This window comes from Spermophilus citellus (assembly GCF_964194105.1).
Source record: "Spermophilus citellus genome assembly, chromosome: 2".
Lineage (NCBI taxonomy): Eukaryota > Metazoa > Chordata > Mammalia > Rodentia > Sciuridae > Spermophilus > Spermophilus citellus.
In genome coordinates, this window is record NC_138183.1 from 449,741 (window position 1) to 473,302 (window position 23,562).

The window sequence follows — 23,562 nt, forward strand, 5'->3', positions numbered from 1 at the left end:
AGCTCAGAGGTAGAGCACTTGCCTAGCATGCATGAGGCCCTGGGCTCCATTTCCACCACCCAACATCACAAAAGGAAAACATTATCTGCGACATCCAACCACCCATACCATGATGGCTCAAAGGTCTAGGATCACCCAAAGTAGGTGATCTCTCCTAGAGCATGATCAGGTCAGTAGTAGCCCAGTGCTACATCACCTACACCATTCACCTTACTTCCTCCCATCACATAGGCACTTACAGAGGGTGAATACAGAACAATAAGATGGCTGAGAGATCACAGTCATGCAATTTTTATTACAGTACATTATATAATTCTTCTATTTTGCGGGGTGGGGGTGTACCAGGAATTGAATCCAGGGGCGCTTAACCACTGAGCCACATCCCCAGCCATATATATATATATATATATATATATATATATATATATATAATTTTTTTTTTAAAGAGGGTCTTGCTGAGTTGCTTAGGGCCTCACTAAATTGCTGAGGCTGGATTTTTTTTTTTAAAGAGAGAGTGAGAGAGGAGAGAGAGAGAGAATTTTTAATATTTATTTTTAGTTTTCGGCGGACTCAACATCTTTGTTGGTATGTGGTGCTGAGGATCAAACCCCGGGCCGCACGCATGCCAGGCGAGCGCTACCGCTTGAGCCACATCCCCAGCCCCCCTGAGGCTGGCTTTAAACTCATGATCCTCCTGCCTCAGCCTCCCAAGCTGCTGAGATTACAGGCATGGGCTACTACACCCAACTAATTATTTTGTTACTAATGTCAGTCTCTTCCTATACCGAATTCATTGGTTAAATTTTATTGTATGTGTAAGGAAAATCATTGTATGTACAGGTTTCAGTACCACATGTGATTTCAGTCATCCACAGAGTGTCGTAGAACGCACCCCTGCAGATGAGAAGGACCGTAAATTGGTGTTCTGGTGGGCAGGCCTAGGGTGAAGAACTCAAGGCTCAACTCTTAACCTCTAAACCCAGACACATTTTGATTTCCTGAGCTTTCACAAAGGCAGTCATCCTGAGTTGCTTTGTAGGGGGGTGCCCCAATTGGGGGTCTGCAGCAGAGGGGTGATGTGCTTATGGGGTGTGCCTGGCATGGAGGAAGGTGCTCTGGTTAGAGGAGGGACCCTACTTGGGCAAGGTCCCAGGTTCCTGGTAGGGAGGAATGCCCCAGCTGCTAGGAGGGATTCCAGCTAGGGGAATGTCCCAACTCCACATGTATTCTGATTGGGAGGATGTCCTAAGGATTGAGAAACTGCACAGAGGGGATTCCCCTCTAGGGAGATGATCCAGCTGGCAGAGGTGTCCTGAATGGGAAGGGGGTATTCCAGTATGGAGGAGTGCCCTGGTTGGGAGGTGTCCCAGTTAGGGGGTAGCTCTGGTTAAGAATGGGTGCTCTGACTGGGAGTGATGTCACACTGGAAGGGTTGATGGACTGGGGTTTCTCAGATGAGATGCTGCCCCTGGCTATCCCCAGGCACATACTTGCTATGCACAGGGCAAGGACTTTCTTGCACACCAAGCACCCTTCGCTGGACAATGTACTTAGAGCCTCATAAAGCCTTTTAGGCTACCTGCTTGTGGCCAAATCTGTGTCTTCTGTCCCTGAGACTTGAGAAAAGCATACAGCAAAACTGATGTTCTCACTGCCAAGAACTAAGGACACTCTGAGTCTTGACAGTCATAGACTCAGTCTCATGAGGAAAAAATAGAAAAATGACTCTGCTACATCTGCATTGTCAGTGTACACAGATAAAGAGGAATGGACAGCCCTAAGTGCCATTCCAGTTTTCTTTAGGGCGATTCAACTGTTCTGTCAAAGCCCCTGAGCCCCCAACCCACCCTCCCTGTATCCCACTCCATCTGCACTCCTGCCTTAGGACCTCCTCTGACCCCTCCAGGAAACTTTTATCTCTAGTATATGCAGGGTTCACTTTGCTGTGTACCTCTAGTTAACAATGAGATCGCCCAGCCCTTTGCTTTATCTGGCTCTGTATCCTGCATGTCACATGACAACCCCGTACTCTTACTGGGCATGTTATCTGTCTTATCCTAGGATAGCACTGTTTTGTGTGCTCAGAATAATACAAGAGACAAATAGTTGTTAGATGAACATATGCAGTTAAAATGTGGGGGAAACCCCTTACCATGCAAATGTGACCACAAATGCATGTGACAAGTAGGCTATAGGCAGGCCTCCCACTCCAATTTTGTAGAGCTGCCTTCCTTTGATGGCCACTGACCACATATCCGCAGTTCTCATCAGGTGATGTGTGCTCATCAAGCCTAGACAGACTTGAGAGGCAGGCACTGTTGGCACCCTCACAAGTGATGGAAGCCAGGAAGCCAAGCACCTGAGGGGTGGCACTGGCTAGAGGCCAAGATGGGACTCCAACCCAGGCATCTTTCCTGGGTTGGAAGTAGATGCACTACTTCTAGCATGTGCTTACAGACTAACCCACCTGTAGCCTCCTGTCCGCCTTCTTCCAGTTGTCATCCTTCCCCTTGTCCCAGGGAGTTAGTGTTAGCTGAGTACAAGGCTACCTGGCCAGAGCCCACACTGCCAACTGCAAGGGCTGGCCTACAGCGTGTGCAAGTGACAGCCCATAGTCCATCTGTCCATCTGAAGCTACAGCCTAGGGATGACAGCCACTTACCAGGCCTGTCCTCTGGTGCAATCAGGTTAGTGAGTATGTGACCTGTTCCCTAAGAGTCACGAACTTGTTACTCAGCCAAGGTGGCTGACACACCTAGTATCTCTCCACTCTATCAGAGAAGTCATGCGGCCCAAATCTACCCTGACTACCCCCATTGAGTCATTCCCATGGAGCAACAAAGGCAGTACCTCCAGGCCCTCCCTTGGGACTAGAGCAGCAGGGTGCCTCTCTGGGAAACACTTCCCACAGTACCCCACCTATCTAGCTCTGGAAGCCTAGAACATAGCCTTCAAAGCATGGTCCTGGGTGAGAGCAGACAGGCATGACCTGCAGAGCCAGCTGAGCATTGGTGTTAACAGCCTCCAAAGGCCCAAGGGAGGGGGTTCCACTGTGGGCAGGGGCCTTGCAGGGGAAGGATGCATCTGGGAGGGGGCAAAGATGGGGCAGAACCAAAGAAAAGGTGGGAGCACCAGGTCCAACCAACACAGGCCGGAGGCTGCAGGGCATCCGTGGCTGGAGGCAGGCCAGCCTCTGTCCTGTAGAGGCAGGCTCTACAAATATAACACTTTATTTACAAAGTTTCTCCAGTCTCTGGTCCCTGTCTCCCCCATCTCGACCTCAGGGAGAAGAGGGCTGACTATAGGGAAGCCGAGAGAGGTTGTTCCAGCCAAGAGGTGGCCTGGACAGGCATGAGTCCTGAGCGGCCAGGCCAGGCAGAGAGCTAAGGCACGAGGCCCTGGGCACCCCATCCCAGGGCAGAGGCCAGGCCCACCAGGAAAGGCAGCATGAGGTCAGCTCTCAAGGGTCAGCTCCTGGGAGTCAGGCCAAGGTCTGCACCACTGCAGCTCTGCTCATAAGAAGGTGGGGCCTCTGTGGGGAGAGAGTTGTGTCTGCAAGGGGCTGTGGCATCTCCTCCCCAACCTCCATCCCTGGCCTTCCCACTCACCATAGGGGTAGCCCCAAGAACTGTACTCCGGGGGAAGGATCAAGGCGCTGGTGGTGGGCACTGGGCCCCCAAAGCCCTCTGCAAAGTAGGGGACAGTGGCACCTGTAGAGATGCACAAGGGAGGGTGCAGAGAGTGGGGAGCAGGACTGCCATCATGAGCACAGGGCTCAGGGGCGACAGGCACAGAACACAAGACAGCAGGTGGTGGCTGCTGCTGTGAGTGGCTCTTGGTGGAGAGGGAGACCAGGTCCGAGAAGTGGGGGCCGCCAGCCACAACCTCAGCTTCCTCCTGGGGTGGTGCGGAAGGCACCACTGGGGGTGAGGGTCCAGCAGGTGGCTCCAAGCCTGGCCCAGGGCTCAGGGGAGCATGGTTCACAGCAATATTGCCAACAAAGATGGGGAGGGTCACGGTGGCTTCAGGCACCTTCATGGAGACCTGGGGAGGATGGGGGTGGTGAGGGGCCAGGGTCAAGGCCACCCAGCCTCAGGCCACCCCACCCTCAGCAGCACCAAACCTGCAGGTAATAGTCAATGTGGATAAGGCTGCAGCCCGGCAAGGCTGACTGTGGCAGGGCAGGCACCAAGATCTGCTCTTGCCACTGCGCACGCCTCCAGGCCTTGACACCAGCACCCTCCACCTCCGCAATGGTCCGCACGTCGTAGATCCAGCGTTTGGCCTTATAAGACACTTTCTGGGGAAAAAAACAGCTTATGAGCCTGGGAAGGCTGGCAACCAACCCGTCCCTCCACCTGTACCATGGGGATAGGCCTGAGTAGCCACAGCTCACTGACCTGCAGCAGACTGGCCACCACAGGGCTGGTGTCCTTGCCCGACTGGTTCTCTATCTCAGCCTGCAGCCGTAGCACCTGCCCCACCACATAGCCTCGGAGATCAGTGCTGGCCGTGAGGACCACACTGCCTGTCTTCACCAACTTGTAGGAGAACTTCTTGGTGGCAGAGGCCACGTTAGGTTGCTAGACAGAAAGGGAAGTGGGGAGCAGGTGAATGTGAACAGAATTCCTGCAGCACTAGGACAAGCCCTCTCAACCCTGCCCCAGATACCAGTGATCAGCTCAATACAAAGGCTGCTACACCCCAACCCTCAGTTCTGCCCCGCACCATGGACAGATGGGGACCACCAAGGAGGTCACTGTTCCATCCTCACCTCAATGTCTGGGATGCTGTTCAGGTTCAGAGGGCTCAAGATATAGAATACAAGGCTGCACTTGTGATCCTTGGAGAAACGTGCAGTGTCGATGGTAGCCCTCACCTGGTGCACAATCCTGCCAAAAGGACCCTCAAAGGACGTGGGTGCTGTGGCTAGGGAGAGAGCAGGAACTGGCATCTGGCAACTCCACCTATGGGGCCTACCCTCCCAGGCCATTGTCCCTAGCAGCCATTCAAGCTGGGCTCTCACCAGGAAGCAGGAACTGGAAGGGGAAGCTGTGCTCTCCAGCGGGCAGGCTCCCTGCAGAGACAGGAGGGAGGTGGGGGCCAGCCTCGGGAGGCCCATGGGGCAGCCACAGTGCCAGGACAGCAGTGGCCCTGCAGCTGCCCAGCCCACACTGGTCTCCCCATCCATCTCAGCACAGCAGCATAGCCCTGGCCTGAGCAAAAGGCTGCAGGTGAGAACTTGGCTTGAATGGGGAGGCGGGGCACACAGGGGAATAAAATGGCTACAAGAAGGTCAGAGCCCACCCAGATCCAGCACCAAAGAAGGGTGCCCCCTTCAGCCACCCAGACACTCTGAGGCAATGCCACAGTGCCTGCAGGGGAAAGAAGCCCACCAGGGCACACAGCCATGGGGAAGTAGCACAGGGTTCCAAGAGACAGATGTGGAGAGGCCAGACAGGCCAACTCCAGACAAGGGCTGCCCTCGGGGTCACCACTTGGATGCTATAAGGGACTGGCTCACAGACTCACCCTTGTCAGCCAATGACAGGGAGCTGTTGAAGTAGCTTTCTTCCACCACCCATCCTGCATCATTAGCCTTATTGGAGACCCCACAGGAACCCAGGCAGGTCACACGGATTGCTGCAAGGGGAGGAAAGCATGAGTCCCAGCCAGCCTGGCAGCACCCTAGCCAGACAGGAAGCCCCTGCCTTTCCAAGAACACCCTAGCCATCCCTGATCTTAGAGTGCTTTCCAGGAAGCCAGGCTGGCAAAGGAACTGAGTTTCATCTGTCCTGGCATTCAGGGGATGGCTCATCTTAATTCCTGTAGTAACCCCCAAAATGGTAACCTTGGCCCCCCACCAGACCTGTGAAAACAGCCCCTATAAGGGATTCTTGGGACACCCCACTGCTGCAAGTCAGTTAGGCAGGAAGGCACCCCTTCATGCTCCAGGAAGCTAACTGCCAACCCTCCTGCTGCAGGAATGTGGTCAGACCTGCCTGAGCAGGTCCACAGTCTGCCACCCCAAAGGGTGGGGCCCTGACTTCCTGGGCAGCACTGCCCAGGAGGCTGATTTAGCGGGAGTGCCCCATCAGGACCCACTGAAGGCCAAACTCCGATTCCTCAATCCAACATGTCCAGAGCCTGTGGATAGGCAGCCATGGCTGGAAAATCAGACCAGCCAAGGCTGGGCACAGGGAGAATCAACCCAACAGAACCACAGCACAACAGAGGCCCAGGCAAGGATTTGGTGGGAGTTAGTGACAAGCACCCTGCAGTTCCACCCCACCCTTCTCCCTTCAGGGTCAGATCAAGGTTTCTGCTCCTTTCCTTGTGCTTCTCCCAGACTTGATGGGGCCGTGTGAGGGGAAGATTGCTCAGACCCTGATGCCTTTCTAATAAAACCACCAGGTAGGAGGAACACTTAGTGTCCAAGTGCCAGAGTTAGCCACACCTGCCTCACCTGGGGTCTGCCTAGGCAAGCCACACCCTGTGGCCCAGGCCTCCTGTTGATCACCCTCAGAACTCCTCCTGCAAACCCTGGCTCATCCTCAGCCCTAAGTGGCTCTCCACATATATACCCCTCTTCCCTTTGACTGATGCCAGGCCTCTGTCCCCGACCCCTGTACCAACCTTTTCTCCTCAGCCTCCATGCCAGGCTAGCCTATCACACTAATCTCAGCCCTGATTTGGAATCTATGCCAGCCTGAGAAACACCAGGGTGAAAGCAGGCCTAGAAAAGTTATCCAGGGGGCTAGAGATGCTGTGTGCTTGGACACACCCTCTTGAACAGAGCATGTTCCTCCTGGATCCTGCAGGTGAATCCTGCAGATGCCCGAACCAACCAAGAATGCTAGAAGGGGAAGGAGTGCTTCTAGTTCTTCCAGTCGGCAACAGAATTGAAGACAGAACTGAAGACATGCACTGCCCACCACTACCCAAATTCCTAACCCTCAATTCAAACATCAAAATGATTGTTTCAGCTATTTAGCTTAGGGTGATTTATTATTTTTTTCACTGCTAGGGAGGGTACTCAGGTCTTGTGCCTGCTAGCCAAGTGCTCTACCACTAAGCTACAACCCCAGCCATTTGGCGTGACTTTTACATAACAGATGCCCCCTCCCCACTAAAAATCAGGGAAAGTGTGATTACTTTCAATTTTAACCTGTCAAATTGGCAAATTTTAAGCACTTTGACATGTGTTAGGTAGGAGGTGGAAAACATGATCACATGCAGGCTGAACACACACTACTGGAGGCAGCAATCCAGGCCTCAATGAAACATCAAGGACCCAGTCTAAACCCCCTTGGAGTGTGGGACATGGAGCCACATGAGCCCAGAAAAACAAACAGCATCCAACCCAGGGAACCCACCCGGGCTCTGTGATCTTCCCAACACGTTAAAGATTCTGTGGAGGACCCGGCCTGCCCACTCTCTCAGCAGGATGGTGGGACACAGCTGGCACACAGTACTTCTGCTACTTCCTCACCAAAAGCCTGGAGCTGTTCCTCTGCTGGTCAGCAGAGTTTCAGGTCAGGCTGGGAGTTCCCCAGAGAGCCAGTTTTCACTGGTCAAGACCAGAGGCAGAGAGAGGTTGGGTTTTTGCCTTCTCAAATTTCTGGATCAGGCAGGATCTCAGGATGCTTTTTTTTTTTTTTTTTTTTTTTTTTTTTTTTTTTGGTGGTGCTGGGAATTGAACTCAGGGTCTTGTGTATGTGAAGCAAGCACTCTACCAACTGAGCTATATCCCCAGCCCCTCAGTTGCAGTTCTGCCCAAAGAGAAGTGAGGGGAAACCACAGGGCACATTGGAAAGGGTCTCCTTGCTGCTGGAGAGGCACTGGACACAGCACACACTTCTTTCTGAGTGCAGACTCTCATGATGGCAGTACAGCGGCAGTCACCTAGTCACCCTGTTTCCTCCACTTTCAAACTTTAATGTTGGAGCTGCTTTTTGGTGGTGACCCTGAAGCCCCATTCCTCCTCCCCGATGTGGGGCTACCTGCTCCTGGCAGTAAGTGAGGTGCTCACACCAGCAAGTGCCTGTCATAAGGTCATGGGATGGGGGCAGGGGTGTACTTGCAAGGCATCCACCCCAAAGTGAGGCCTGCGAGCCAAGCACTCAGGTGTAAATGTTTCCAAACTATTGCATGAGGCATAGCAAAACACAAGGCACCAGCCCAGCAGAGTCAGTCTTGGTTGGAACAGGTTGCTCACAGGAACTTCAGGACCTTTCTCCTCACACCAGTGTGTCCACCTGCCTAGCAGCCCCCTCCCTTGCATCCAGCCCTCTGACCTTGAAGACCTCCACTCACTGCTGTCCTGGTCCCAAAGTTCTCAAAACCTGTCCCAACCCCAATGGCTCCCCAAAATGGAGGCAGCCCAGCCTCTGTCACACTCTCTCACTAAGTCTTACCTGTCCTGCTTCCTAACTGTATCATGAGAATAACCAGAATGGCCTCCTCCAGAGTGCATGAAGCTGACCAATGGAGAATGGGGAGACATGCCTCTGACCCACAATGAGAGGTCAAGGAGAGGAAAGAGAGTATAAGGCCACCCTACTTGGCCCCACCTCAGGCTTCAGAAAATTGCTCCTTCCTGGATTCCCTTCCCCATCAGCTTTTAGGCAGTTGTGTCCTCATGGCTGGGTGCTGACCATTACTGCTACTCATCGGACAAGTGTTCAATGAGCAAGTCCGGGAACCTTGGGGCAGGTCTGCCACCCACATGGGGAGTGAAGGGTCTCCCTGTAGCACCTACTGGACCTAGCAGAAACTTTGAAGAACGATGGTCCTTCCTGTTCCATTCCAGGCAAGGATCAAGGAAAACCTAGTGGCACCCTGGAAAATTCACCCCCATCAATATGAATAATCCAACCTCTTGCCCCAGCTCATATCTCCACTTTTGGGCACATTTTATAGTCAGGACCAAGTGCTGGGGCTCCTTTGGCCTCTATAGGGTCAGCTCTCCATTTATCCACCCTCTACCTACCACAAGGAAGCCAGGGACTTAGGAAGCCAGGGGCTTGGCCCATTCTGTCACTGTGGTGAGCAATGACCTGCTCAACCTAAGCCCATCCAGGGAGGGAATGAAGATGGACAATCCAGGTGGTGAGCTCTACACAAGACCTCTTTCCTGACTGTGGGTTCCTCCTAGCCCAGGAGCACATAGCCTTGAGTCTCACCTGTCTTTTGTGCCCAAGGAGAACTGCCCTGTAGCTGCTGTATCCCCTCTGATGGTCACACCTGCCCCCACCCAAATCACAAACTCCAAGTGGGGACACAGAAGAGGAGGCAACAAAGTCATCACCAGGAAACCCAATAAGCCCGGAGCCTGAGGGAAGCACCTACAACTCAGCTTCCTCTTAGACCTGGCAACTCAGAAGGTCAGGTGTCAGAAAGCCATCACCCAGCCCAAGACCACTGAGGGGAGGATGACAGCTCTCTGTCCTCACCAGAAGTTCAAGCTGCCAGCAGTGCAGAAGCCAGGGAGGTCAGGTGCAGAGGGAAGTGGCAGCCATGGTTTTGACGAAGCAGCTGGGTGGCTCTCACAGGAGGCCAGCATAGAGAAACATCCCACAGGGACACCCACACCAACCTCTACTCAGAGCTGGGGGTCAGGCAATGGCCACCATGCTGCCCAGCACACCCTGAGGTCTCAGCCATCAAGTCCCTCTCGGAGCCCTGTCCCCAGGAAGCAGCAATATGACTACTACTGAGCACAGGAGCCCCATACCTGCAGAGTGTCCTATCAATGCCACCGTGGAACCCGATCCCAGGCCCCAAAGTCCCAGATGCCTGCATCAGCAGAGGCTCGGGCTCAGCTCCAAGAAGCTGGCTGGGCTAGGGTGAAGGGATACCAGGATGAGCCAATACATACTGCCCCTAAGGACAAACCTTGGGCAGACTGTAAGAAGGTGCCCAGTGGACTCTGCTGGGGATCCGCACTTGAGCTGCGCACTGACGCCCGCGGGGCTGCAGCTCTTAAGAGGAAGAGCCTGCCCACTATGCCTGGTGGCCTAAGAGAGGGTACCCAGAAGGCTAGGTTTCAGATGAGGGCCCAGCAGGTGCGGAGCGCAACTAGATGAGGAAGGTCGGAGTCATGAGTATGTCCACGGTCGCGGCAAGGTGGACAGGTGCTAGGCCCTCACCCGGACTCTGGTTGCCCCTAAGCGGAGAGGACAGGAAGGGGCAGATGCGGAAGGACTGGGCCAACGGGCCTGCCTGCCTGCTCCACCCCAGCCGATGCCGGCCACCCACCAACAACAACGGGCCTGCGGCACCCGCAACCGCGACCCAGCCCTCCCGCAGCCCGCCGGGTCCGCCGAGGACTGCAGACCCAGGCCCCAAGAGCGTGAACCACCCGCTTCCGGGAGCTCGGGCCGCGGCAGGTGCGGGCGCGGCCACCGCCCTCCCCCGAGGCACCCCGCGCCCACCTCGGAAGGGTAGCTGCGCCCCCAGACGCAAGCGCACAGTCCCGGTCAGAGGCTCCCCTGGGCTGTAGACTACGCGGCCGTGGCTCAGTCGGATCTCGAAGAGCTGCACCCGCCCCATGCCGCGGCCTCCTGCGCCGCGCACTGACGCCCGCCGGGGCCGCAGCTCCGAGACCCGCCCCAAGGACCCGCCTCGAGTCCGAGGACCGCCCCCAGCCCGCCCCAAGACCAGCCCTGAGCCCGAGGACCCGCCCCGATTAGCTAAGAGGACCAGCTCTCGGTGCGCCCTGAGCCCAGCGATCCTCCCCAGGCCCACGGATCCTCCAAAAGCCCACCCCGAGGATCCGCCCCCGACCCGCTACCACCTCTAGGATCTGCCCTCGAGGACTCACAGCAGAGTGCAGGTACGGTCCCCTCCACGCCTCCAGGAACCGCCTACCGACCCACCCACGGACCGCACGCCCCTAACCTGCCGGCCAGTCCCCCGCGCCGAGAGGTAAGCTCGTTAAGCTTCCTGGGGACGCTTGTGCTGAGCAAGCCACGAGTGCGCGGAGGTCCTAAAGGCAGATGCTAAGCGGTGAGGTCCAGGGGCAGCGAGTGCCCCTGGAGAGGGGACCAGGCGACCAGAATCAAGGCTGGGGCCGCCCGGCAGAGGTGCAGATGACTGTAAAATCAGGAGGAATATATTAGGATTCATCTTTTTTAAAAGGTCCCCCTCCTTGCAGATCTCGGTAGCGCACACCTGTAATCCCAGCAAGTCAGGAGGCTGAGGCAGGGGAATGACAAGTCCGAATCCAGCATCAGCAACTTAGAGAGATTTAGAGAGACCCCAACTCAAATTTTTAAAAAATAATAAAATAAAAAGGACTGGGGCAGGGCCTGTGATCCCAGAGGTTGGGGAGGCTGAGGCAGGGAGTTCAAAGCTAGCTCCAGCAAAAGCATGGCGCTAAGCAACTCAATGAGACCCTGTCTCTAAATAAAATACAAAATAGGGCTGGGGATATGGCTCAGTGGTCGAGTACCCTTGAGTTAATTCCCGGTAAAGGAAGGAAGGAAGGAAGGAAGGAAAGAAGGAAGGAAGGAAGGAAGGGAGGGAGGGAGGGAGGGAGGGAAGGAAGGAAGAAAGAACTGGGGATGTATCTCAGTGGTATAGTGCCCTGGGGTTCAATCCCCAGTACAAAAAAAAAAAAGTCCCTTTGCAGAGAGTGAACTGGGAGGTGGGGAGACATTCAAATGCATATATCCCCAACATTCCAATGTTTGCTTTTACCATGATGCAAAAGCCAACCTATGCAACCCTTGCTCTTCACTTTCAGAACAATACTGAATAAATCACATGATATTCAACACTTTATTACAGAAGGTTGTTATGTTGCACAACTATCCCACCTGTAGGCTGTGAGTGTTCTCAGCACTGTCAAGGTCAGCTGTCATGGTCAGAAGTTCAAGAGTATTAAATGCCCTTCTCAACTTAGGATATTTCTACTTTTTATTTTATGATGGCTTTATCAGGAGTTACCCTGTCATAAATGAAGGAGCACCTGTACCAGGGGCAAATCAAACTCACCTGCACAGTCTAGGGGAAAGGGCTACAAAACCCAGAGAAGCCAGAGAGTATCTAACATGGAGAGGAGGGGACAGCTGGCAAAAAGGAGGCATTTTTCCAATGGAGAAGATCCGTACATCTCTTAGGAACAGGAGTCATGACATTCTGAGTCTCAGGTGTTCTGGGCACCCAACTTCCAGGCATAAGTCTGGGGAGTCAAAGGGCTAAATATTTGGTAACTGGTGTACAGATGGCAATTGATGTCTAAGGTATTTGGGTCAAGAGTTCAGGACACACCCCAGATGCTAGTCTTGCTGTATCCAGCAAAAGGAGGAGGGACTCAGGACCCCTGGGGTAGTCCTAGGCCTGGGTGATATTTCCCCACAAGACTCCTTAGTATCCCATGTTCCAGGAGGATGGGTCACTCCACATCTTTCCTGGTGCAAATGGGGGAATTCCTGAACAAGGAGTCTAGGGTGCCAATAGGAAGGGGGATGATGACAGGCAGCACCCAAATGCCAAACCAACACAAGTCAAAAGGAATGTGTTTCAGGAGGGAGAGGACAGTTGTGCTGAATGTTGTTGGGTAGAATCATGTGGAGGACCTAGGTAGTATTTTATCCCAGGGCTCCCACAGGGCTCTGCATATCCTCTGTCCTGACCCCATCTCCCTGGGATCCTGCTCTCCTGGGATCCACATCAGCACAGATGCTGTCCTCAGTCTTGTCTCTGTATGATCCACTCTGCTTATTGCACTAACAGGAATCTGACTTCTCTGGGAGCCTGGCGAGTGTAGATGTTTCTTTCACACAATTCAGATATCTCTGGACTTGGAGGCAGGGAGGTGCCCTCCAGCTCCTTACGACCCTTCTAGACCATTCTTCACCCTAAAAGTTCCCGGCTTTAAGTGTCATATTTTCAGAATTTTGACTTACCACCTTCTCAGTCACTACAAACAAACTGTTCTGTCCCCTCATTTCATTGTAATCTCAGCTCCTGACTGTCATTCTCTGCAATTCCACTCCTGTGGACATTCTGAGTGACTTTGGAACTACACTAGGTGATCCTTCCAGCCTTCTGGCCTCTGCCTGGACTTTGCTTGAGTCAAGCAAAGGTCCTGTCCACATGGTTCTACCCAGCAGCATTCAATACAACACTGTCCTCTCCCTTCTGAATCACATTCCTTTTGACTTCTGTTGGTTTGACATTTGGGTGCTGCCTGACATTGTCCCCTTTGCCACTGACATGATTGAGGTGACAGAGTTCAGTACTCACAGTTCCCAGGAGGAAGAGACAGCAGGCCCTGTGGGGTCACAGCATGGCACAGGACCTTCATTTTGTTTTCCACAAGAAGGAATGGGCAAGCCAGGCACAATGGCACAAGCCTGCAATCCCAGCAGCTCGGGAGGCTGAGGAAGGAGGATCGCAAGTTCAAAACCAGCCTCAGCAACAGAGAAGCGCTAAGCAACTCAGTGAGATCCTGTCTCTAAATAAAATACAAATAGGACTGGGGATGTGGCTCAGTGGTGGAATGCCCCTGAGTTCAATCCCCAGTACCAAAAAAAAAGAGGAAGAAGAAGAGGAGGAGGAGGAGGAGGAGGAGGAGCAGGAAGGAGGAAGGAGGAAGGAGGAAGGAAGAAGGAAGAAGGAAGAAAGAAGAAGAAGAAGGAGAAGGAAGGAATGGACAAGGTAAGAGAGGCCAGCTTGAGAGAGCTCAGGACTGAACAGTTGAACAGTTTCAGCAGGCACTGGCCTGATGGTCTCTGGTCATCTGGTTCCTGGCTCTGGCATGGCTTAGGGTAGGGAAATGGAGGCTTGGTGTGTAAGTCAGATAAAGGAGGTGGGTGGGCTGTGGGGTCTGGGTGGGTTAGTCTGTGTAGGAAAGACTTGATCCTGGGCAAGCCATCTCCAGCAATCAGCTGTCCCTGAAAGGGGCAGCCTTTCTAGAACTAGTATAGCTCCAGGATGTAAAGCATCATAAAACTCAGAAAATTAAAAACACAATTAACACAACCTCTGAATCTCATGACTCCTTTCCTCAAGAATGTCCACTACGGGGCTGGGGATGTGGCTCAAGCGGTAGCGCACTCGCCTGGCATGTGTGCAGCCCGGGTTCGATCCTCAGCACCACATACAAAGAAAGATGTTGTGTCCTCCGAAAACTAAAAAAAAAATAAATATTAAAAAAATTCTCTCTCTCTCTCTCTCTCTCTCTCTCTCTCTCTCAAAAAAAAAATTCTCTCTCTCTCTCTCAAAAAAAAAAATTATCTCTCTCTTCTCTCTCTCTTAAAAAAAAAAAAAAAAAAAGAATGTCCATTGGACTTCAGCAGCAACCTCCTACAGCTTGGTGGCTGGTCTTCAAAGATGTCCACCAACAACTCCTTTCATCCCTTTATATCCATGCTGCTCCTCCCATCAGAAGTGGGCTCCAGGGCTGGGGATGTGGCTCAAGCGGTAGCGCGCTCGCCTGGCATGCGGGCAGCCCGGGTTCGATCCTCAGCACCACATACCAACAAAGATGTTGTGTCCGCCGAGAACTAAAAAAATAAATAAATATTAAAAAAAAAAAAAAAGAAGTGGGCTCCATCTCCTGCTGTTGAATCTGAGCTGACCTGGTAACCTGGTGACTTACTTTAACTGGTAGGATAGAAACAAGAGCTATGCCACACTAGTTCCAGGACTGGCTCTGAAGAACCCTGAACTGCCATTTGGAAATATTTGGTTACCCTGCAGAGAGAGCATGAGAGACAGAAAGCTCAGACATGTAAGTGGAGCTATCTTGGATTTTTAGCCTCAGCTGTGTCCCCAGATGACTGCAGCTGTATGAGTGGTCCCAGTTGTTTCAGCCACCTATAGTTATAGGAGGAAACACCCCGATTAATTATCCTGAAAGCTGGGCTGGACTCAGCTGGGAGGTTCTTTTGATGAATGGCATCTGCTGGGGATGGGGTATTCAAGATGCCCATCACACGTACACACATGCCAGTTGGCTGGGGCTGATCTGATATCTCTCTCTTCCATATGCACTTTCCTCATGGCTACTTGGGATTCCACACAGCACAATGGTGTCTAGAAAGTGGGACTGACTATCTTGTGGCTGGTCCCCAGAAGAAAGAAGTAGAAGCTGATAATCCTAAGGCTAGGCTCAGAGTCCCTGAAATTTCTTCTATATTTATTTCATCAAAGCAATCATAAGATAAGTGTGGGGTACAGCACACACTTACAGGGAGGAAAGGAGTTGATGGTGACAATTTGAAACAGCAGAATCAACCAGCTGAGCCCAACCTAGATTTTAGAATAATGAGAAAATGAGTAGTTATAAGTCACTATGTTTGGGGGTGGCTTACTATGCAGCAATAAATAACTGAATTGGAAATGAAATACTGCCAAAATAAAATTCTGAAATGTGGCACTGACGTTGGAGCCAGGTAGCAGGAGAAGGCCAGAAGGGTCGTGAGAAGGCCTCAGAGATGGAGAAAGTGGAGCCGTGTGTTTTCATGAGACCACTGCCTATGGCAGCACAGAACAGAACACAGGTCTGAGGACCTAATTTTTCTGACAGCAAGTTGAAAGGGCCAGTCAGCTTCCTTCAGTTATTTATGGTAAAGTGAAAATAAGAATAGAGAGAAGGACTATAAGTAGGAACTGCTCTGCTTTCAAGCCAAACAGAAATATTTAGAGAATATATTTCAACACAAGTTTTGCTGAGTTGGAAAACAAAATGCTTTCTCACTTCCAGCCTCTCCAGGCAGCAAGTTTCCCAAAAGAAAGGGCATTAGGAAGGAGATGAAACTCAAAGATATTACCTGCAAGACACACCCTCAGGGTCACCAGCTATTCCAGATGCTTCATAAAACCCCTAGTTAAGGTCTCTGAGAGGTTTCAGGCAGGGGCACTATCCAATAGATCTGACTTGAAGCCCACAGTAAGAGAATCTGTGGCACAGCTTGTGTCTAGTGAGGTGAGTTACAATTTTATGTGTGGAACATTCATAATTTTTTAAAAATTTATTCATTTTGTGGCCCTGGGGGTTGAGCCCAGGAGTACTCTACTACTGGCACACCCCAGCCATTTGTGTTTTGAGGCAGTTTTGGTAAGTTACACAAGCTATCCTCAAACTTTTGATCCTCCTGCCTCAGCCTCACAAGTCTCTGAGATCACAGGGCATGCCACCATAGCCAGCACACAAACTTTTTAAAAATATAGTATCTGTTTGAACTAAAAGATGCAGTGTCCAAAATAAAGGAAACTGTTGGGCCCCCAACTTTCTATAAGCAAGAAGCAGGCTTGAGGAAGCAACTTAGCTGCAAACAGGAGCCATTTCCTACAGAAAAGGAAAGGTGACTCGGTGTGGAGCCAGGAGTGGGGGGGTGGGGCAAGAGCTGCTGAGGCCGTGGGAGTGTGCACAAGGCGCTGGCTCCATCCCCAGCACTGGAAACAAAACTGCTGAAGCAGGAGACCAGGGGATTCTTGCAAGGGGCAGGCCAAGCCTGCAGGAACAGTGCCTGCTCTGGAGCTGAGGGGCTGGTGGTGTCTAGCTGGGTTTCAACACTGCTATGTACCAGTGATTCTGGGTACTCACCTCCTGTTTGAATGGGGGTGTCCACAGCAGTGCTCCTGTTTCAACACTGAATGTTGGGTATGGAGGGCAGACAATGGGTCTGTTACTTTACAGGTCTATAGAGCAAAAGAAGCCACAACCAACCTGCCTTCTCCACACCTGGACCTGTTACAGACCACAGGATTCTGGGCTTCTAGCCTAACTCCTGGATGAGATGGCAATTTTGAAGGGACTCAAGTGTCACTGTCATATAGAATGGCATGAATTGTGGGGCCAGAGGTTGTGTAGTGGCAGGCAGTTACACTGGCAGCCCCTGCATGAGTGCCCACTAGGTAAGACAACACCTGAGTAACCTGAAATGAGGAAAGGTTTATTCTGGCTCACAGCTTGGGAGATTTCAGCCCAGGTCTCTGGTCTGTGGTGAGGCAGCACATCAAGGCAGCATGTGATAGAAGGAGCTGCTGGTCTTTTTTTTTTTTTTTTTTTTTTTAAAGAGAGAGTGAGAGAGAGGGGGACAGAGAGAGAGAGAGAGAGAGAGAGAGAGAGAGAGAGAGAGAGAGAATTTTTAATGTTTATTTTTTCTTAGTTCTCGGCAGACACAACATCTTTGTTGGTATGTGGTGCTGAGGATCGAACCCGGGCCGCACGCATGCCAGGCAAGCGCGCTACCGCTTGAGCCACATCCCCAGCCCCTGAGCTGCTGGTCTTATGGCCAGGAAGCAAAGAAAAAAAAAAAAAGAAGAGGGGCCAAGGCCCCCAACATCCCCTGCAAGGACATTCCTTTTTAGGAGCAGGAGACCTCCCACTAGGCTCCACCTCTTAGAGGTGATACACCTCCAGTGGAACGAGAGCCTGGCAGCCAAGCCTTCCACACAAGCCTCCAGGACCCTCATCCATACCACAGCACTGTCCTCAAGTCCTGTGTCAACTTTCCTGCACCGCCTGGCTCGCCCATGTGACTTGCTTTGCCAATGGGGTGCTAGAAGAGCAGGACTCTGCCCAGGCTCAGCAGCCCCTGTGCACACAGGAGTCCTGGCAATCTGGCCAGACCACAAGGGGAACCACCACCACCACCCCACCCCACCCCATGGGAATGAGAAAAACAGTGAGGTGCTGCAGTTGAATTTCCAGCCAATGCAACCCACTGAGGGGCCCAGCCGACACCATGTGAGGCAGAAGATCTCCAGTCCATTCACAAAACTGTGAGAAATGACAAATCCGTATTTACTTAGGCAGTTACATTCTGGGGGAGTCTGTTGCACATCAGTAGGTAACTGAAGCATGTGGTGGTCAGCAGCAACAGCAGCAGTCCCTCCACAATCTCAAGTCCAGTCCTCCTGGGGTCTGAGTCCCCCACTTCCTCTCCTTCTAACCCTCCCTCCAGTGCCAACAATCTTTTGGACCACCACTGTGGCCTCCGAACCACTGATGACACCTTCTGGTGTCTTTTAGCTCTGGTGCCAAGGACAAGCCTTACAGACACTCCTACTCCTCCAGCCTCTTCCCCTCTTGCTTCCCGAGCTCACCTAGAGTGAGCACAGTCCTGTCCAATCCAACCTCTCCTTACCTTCTCAGAGACAGCCTACAGACTGGACTGGTGACTGGTTTCCATTCCCACATTCCTGCTGACCCCCCTGCTGTGCTTTCTGCCCCTCAGGCGCCTGCCACAAGTGGGTGTGCCACTCCTGACCCTCTCTGCTAGAAGGGCCAGTCCTTCTTTCACACTCACTTCCTACCAGTGATTTCTACTGCACTAAGAAAACAGCAGCTTCTCATCAGAGAACTCCCCCAAGCCCCACACACAATGCCTTTCTAGAGCCCGGCCATCAGATTCCCCTCACTATTACTGACAGGAACCAGACATGCACTCTATTTTACATAGAAGGAACTCTCCATCCTCTCCCTTTCTCTGCCCGTCTCCCATCCTTTCCTTTATAACTTGTTCTCCTTCTCTAAGGAGAACTTGCTTTCCTAGCACCCCACTGGCAAAGCAAGTCACTTGTTCGTTCCCACCAATAAACAGACATGCATGCTACCTCCCACTACACAAATCTCTCCTTTTATTTATTCCCCGCCGCTCTCTCCAAGGATTGAGCCCAGAGGCTCAACCACTTAGCCACATCCCCAGCCCTTTTTATTTTTTATTTTGAGACAGAGTCTCGCTAAATTGCTTAGGACTCCATCAGTTGCTGAGGCTGGCTTTGAACTCGCAATCTCACGATCCCTCTCCTTCAGGCTCAGGAGTTACTGGTTACAGGCATGGCCACCCACCCTGAACAACTAACATTCTTCCTTGACTTCCTTTCTTTCCAACTTCAGCCCCACTTCTCTATTCTCCTCTTTGACAAAATGCTCTAGAAGAGTTTTGACAAAATGCTATAGAAGTTTTCTCATGGTCTCCAATTCCTGTCCTCCCATTCCTTTTTAAATCAACTAGATCTGTTTTTCTACTGAAACTGTACTTATCAAGGTAATCAACCAATGGTCAGGTTGCTAAAATCACTGATTTATTTCCAGGTGCCACCGAATAGGGCCTATCTGCAGAGTCTGACACAGGGGACCCTTCCTGCTACCATACACCCTGTCTTCCCCAGCTTCCAGGCCACACCCTTCTTGGTGTCCCTTCTATCTGACATGTTAGTTCTCCTTTCTGGATCCTTTTCTTTCCAGTCTCTTTCCACTTTTGTACAATAGGTCCAGGAATCAGTCTTTCTGTCTTACTTGGTCCCACAGTGATGTCACCCAATTTTCTGATTTTTTAAAAATATTTTTTCTTGGTTGATAGATCTTTGTTTTTATGTGGTAGTGAGAATTGAACCCAGTGCCTCACACATACCAGGCAGCGTGCTACCGCTGAGCCCCAACCCCAGCCCCAACTTTCTGACTTTTGCCATGGTTTGAATGCCTGTGTCCTTCCATAGTTCCATAGTGCAACTTAATCCCAGGGCATCAGTACTCAGAGGTGAGGCCTTTAGGAGATGATGAGGCCACAAGGGCTCTGCCTTCATGGATAGGATTAAAAATCTCTGTAAAAGGGCTTGAAAGTGTTTGTCACCTTTTTTAATATGTATTTTTATTCTAATCAGTTATACATGACAGCAGAATGCATTTTGACACATCATACATAAATGTTTGTTAATTTTTTATTTTCTTCCAGGTGAGCGTGCAGCAAGAGGTGCCATCTTTGGAGAAAGCAGACCCTCACCCGATATTGAATCTGCAGTAAATTGATCTTGGACTTTATTTTTATTTTTTACTGTTTTTTGCAGTGTTGGACAATGGAGCCCAGGGTCTCACATATGATAGGGAAATGCTCTACCGCTAAATTATATCCCCTGCTAAATATATTTCTATTATTTACAAACTACAAGTCTAGAGTATTTTATTATACCAGCCCAAAAGGACTAAGAGCTTTACATACAATAAGTATACTAATGAATGCCAAATTTATCTTTTATTTTTTCATTAGGTACCTGGGATTAAACCCAGGGGTTCTTAATCACTAAGCCACATCCCCAGCTCTTTTTGATATTTTATTTAGAGACAGGGTCTCACTGAGTTGCTTAGGACCTCACTAAGTTGCTGAGGCTGGCTTTGAACTCACGATCCTCTTGCCTCAGCCTCCTGAGCTGCTGGGACTGCAGGCATGAGCCATGACACCTGGCTTGAAAGACAAATTTATACCTCCAGATGGATATCTCTCTTAATTGGTCTATATTCATACTGTTTTGTAAACTTAACATATATTATAACTGACAAATAGAGTTTTATTTTGCTAAGCCACTGAGAACTCAGGGTTGCTTGTTAATGCAGCACAATCAGAACTACCCAACATACAGACTACTACTACCACTCATGTCCAAACACTATCACCTCCCACTCTGTGCTTCTGATCACTGCCTAGAGAACCTTCCTGTTGGGGCTGGGGATGTGGCTTAAGCGGTAGTGTGCTCGCCTGGCATGCATGCGGCCCAGGTTCGATCCTCAGCACCACATACAAAACAACCATGTTGTGTCCACCAAAAACTGAAAAATAAATATTAAAAGTCTCTCTCTCCTCTCTCTCTCTCTTTAAAAAAAAAAAAAAAAAAACACACAGAACCTTCCTGCTTCCACTCTTGCCTCCTACAAGTTTGAGTTTCCAGCTGTAGAGCACCAGCCTGCTTTTCAAACATGCCAGACATGCTCTCAGCTCAGGATGTCCCCTCTGCCACACGTTCTTCCTATGTGCCTGCATGGCTCACTCCCTTTGGGACTGTCTGCTCATATGTCAGTTTCTCAGTGAGGACGACTCTGCTCCCTCATCAGATCCCAGCAGGCTAGTGCTGGCCTGCTTGTCATCCCATTCTGACAACCCATCGTGTGTATTTTTTTGGCTTCCTCGCTAAGCAAGTTTTGTTTTGCTCAATGTTGTAGAGCAGTTTCAGTGGGTGGTAGGGGTGAAGGCCTAGCTGGGTGGGTTGCCAGAAGACTTGAGTGGTAGGCAGGATGTCTTGAAAATGTCATGTTCTCCTGCCTTCACCCGAGCATGTTATGTAGCATGGCTAAAGGGACTTTGCAGGTGTAATTAGATTAGTAATTAGTGTTCTTTTTTTAAAAAATATTTTTCAGTTGTCAATGGATCTTTATTTTTATTTATTTATATGTGATGCTGAAAATTGAACCCAGTGCCTCACACATGCTATGTAAGTGCTCTACCACTGAGCCACAACCCCAGCCCCATAATTACTGTTCTTAAAATAAGGAAATTATCATGGATCCTTTGCGTGGACCCAATCTAATCACGACATTTTTTTTTTCAAGAGAGAGAGAAAGAGAATTTTTTAAATATTTATTTTTAGTTTTCGGTGGACACAACATCTTTATTTTTTATTTTTATGTGGTGCTGAGGATTGAACCCAGCGCCCTGTGCATGCCAGGCAAGCGCACTACCACTTGAGCCACATTCCCAGCCCTGCAAGTTCTTTTAAAAAAAAAAATTTGTAGTTGTGTATGGACAGCTGTTGAGAGCCACAACCAAGTCAAGATGGCGCCTGGCATTTTGCCAGAAGGAGTGGTTGAGAAGTAACGCCATCGAGCCATTAAGATGATGATAATTAAGTTAAGCTGTGTATAATTATTAAGATAATGACTGATTGCTGTAACTGGATGATGCTAAATTGAAACAAGCTGTGTATTCAGTTGTGTATATAAACCTCTGCTGTCCGGCAATAAGGCGGCTCCTGCTACCTCAGGTGCCCGCTACTTTTGAGTTCTGAGTTCTGTGTTCCCGTTGAGTTCTGGCAGTAAAGTAGTTCCTGTTTGAATCTACAAGTGGCTCGTGACCTCCCGGTTATTTGTGCCCAGCCAGACTGCGGCAGACAGCATGCCTTTATTTTATTTATTTTTACGTGGTGCTGAGGATCAAACCCAGTGCCTCACATATGCTAGGCAAGGGCTCTGCCACTGAGCTACAGCCCCAACCCTAATCATTGCCACTGAGCTATAGCCTAAGCCCTAATTCTTAAGAGGAGAGACTTTGAGGCTGGGGTTGTGCCTCAGTGGTAGAACACTTGCCTAGTACATTTGAGGCACTGAGTTTGATCCTCAGCACCACAGAAAAATAACATACAGGTATTGTGTCAATCTACAACTAAAAGAAATATTTTAAAAAAGAAAATTTTCTTCAGCTGAAAGTGGGAGAAATGAGGTAGAAAGGATGGTTAGAGAGATTCAAAATGTGAGGAGGACTTGCTGGGTTTTGACAGTGATTACAAGCTGGATAATGCAGGTAGCCTCCAGGAACTGAGGACCCCTGGCTGACAGTCAGCACCTTACAGTCATGTGGAACTAAATTTTGAAAACAACTTAAATGAGCCTATGGAGGACTCTCCCTCACAGCCCCTGGTAAGAGCTCAGGCCACCTGACGCCTTGACTTCAGCACTAAAACCTAGATCAGAGAAGCCACTGAACTTACCTGTACTTCTAACCCAGAGCTACATGATAACATATTTGCATTCTTTTTGTAATTGTAGGACAAAATGCCTTTACTTTTATGAAGTGCAAAGGATTGAACCCAGTGCCTCACACATGCTAGGTAAGCACTCTGAAAAGAAAACTTGTCCACTTTTTTTTTTTTTAATTTTTTAGTTGCTGATAGACCTTTATTTTATTTATTTATATGTGATGCTGAGAACCGAACCCAGTGCCTCACACATGCCAGGCAAGTGCGCTACTGCTGAGCCCCAGCCCCTAGTTCACTGGTTTTTTATTTAAGTTTTAGTTGTAGATGGACACAAAACCTTTATTTTATTTATTTGTTTTTTTTTTCTTAAAGATAGAGTGAGAGAGGAGAGAGAGAGAGAGAAAGAGAGAGAGAGAGAGAGAATTTTTTAATATTTATTTTTTAGTTCTCGGCGGACACAACATCTTTGTTGGTATGTGGTGCTGAGGATCGAACCCGGGCCGCATGCATGCCAGGCGAGCGCACTACCGCTTGCGCCACATCCCCAGCCCCTATTTATTTGTTTTTATGTGGTGCTGAGAATTGAATCCAGTGCCTCACAAGTGCTAGGCATGCACTCCACCACTAAGCTATAGCCCCAGCCCCTGGTTTTCATGTTTTTTTTTTTTTTTTTTTAATCTTTTTAAAGAAAGGGTCTTAGCTGGGCATGCCTGTAATCCCACTGGCTTGGGAGGCTGAGGCAGGAGGATAGTGAGTTCAAAGGCAGCCTCAGCAAAAGCAAAGCACTAAGCAACTCATTGAGACCCTATCTCTAAATACAATACAAAATAGGCTGGGGATGTGGCTCAGTGATTGAGTGCCCCTGAGTTCAATCCCCAGGACCCCTCTTCCCCAAAAAAAGAAAGGGTCTTGCTAAGTTACCCAGTTTAGTCTTGAACTTGTGATCCTCCTGCCTCAGTCTCCCAAATTCTAAGTTTGCTGATTTTCTAGACAGGAAGACAACCATACACAACTCCCAAGAACTTGGAAAGGATGGCAGTGGCTCGGGGGTGAACATGAGGTCAAGGGTTTTGTGTG

General features: G+C 50.4%; 1 protein-coding gene across 2 annotated transcripts; it reads right to left on the minus strand.

Moving 5' to 3' along the window:
• Positions 1-443: 443 nt before the first annotated feature.
• ARRDC1 (arrestin domain containing 1) lies at positions 444-10,607 on the minus strand. 2 transcript variants are annotated; one of them, XM_081270338.1, is made up of 8 exons: positions 10,437-10,607; positions 5,533-5,643; positions 5,027-5,077; positions 4,775-4,929; positions 4,401-4,583; positions 4,124-4,300; positions 3,609-4,044; positions 444-3,532 (listed from the first exon to the last, which is right to left on the minus strand). In XM_081270338.1, the coding sequence occupies exons 1-8, from the start codon at positions 10,552-10,554 to the stop codon at positions 3,468-3,470; spliced, it is 1,296 nt and encodes a 431-aa protein (XP_081126464.1). In that variant the 5' UTR covers positions 10,555-10,607; the 3' UTR covers positions 444-3,467. The 2 variants fall into 2 exon arrangements, with proteins under 2 accessions (XP_081126464.1, XP_081126465.1); XM_081270339.1 differs by having other exon boundaries at positions 444-3,552.
• Positions 10,608-23,562: the final 12,955 nt, after the last annotated feature.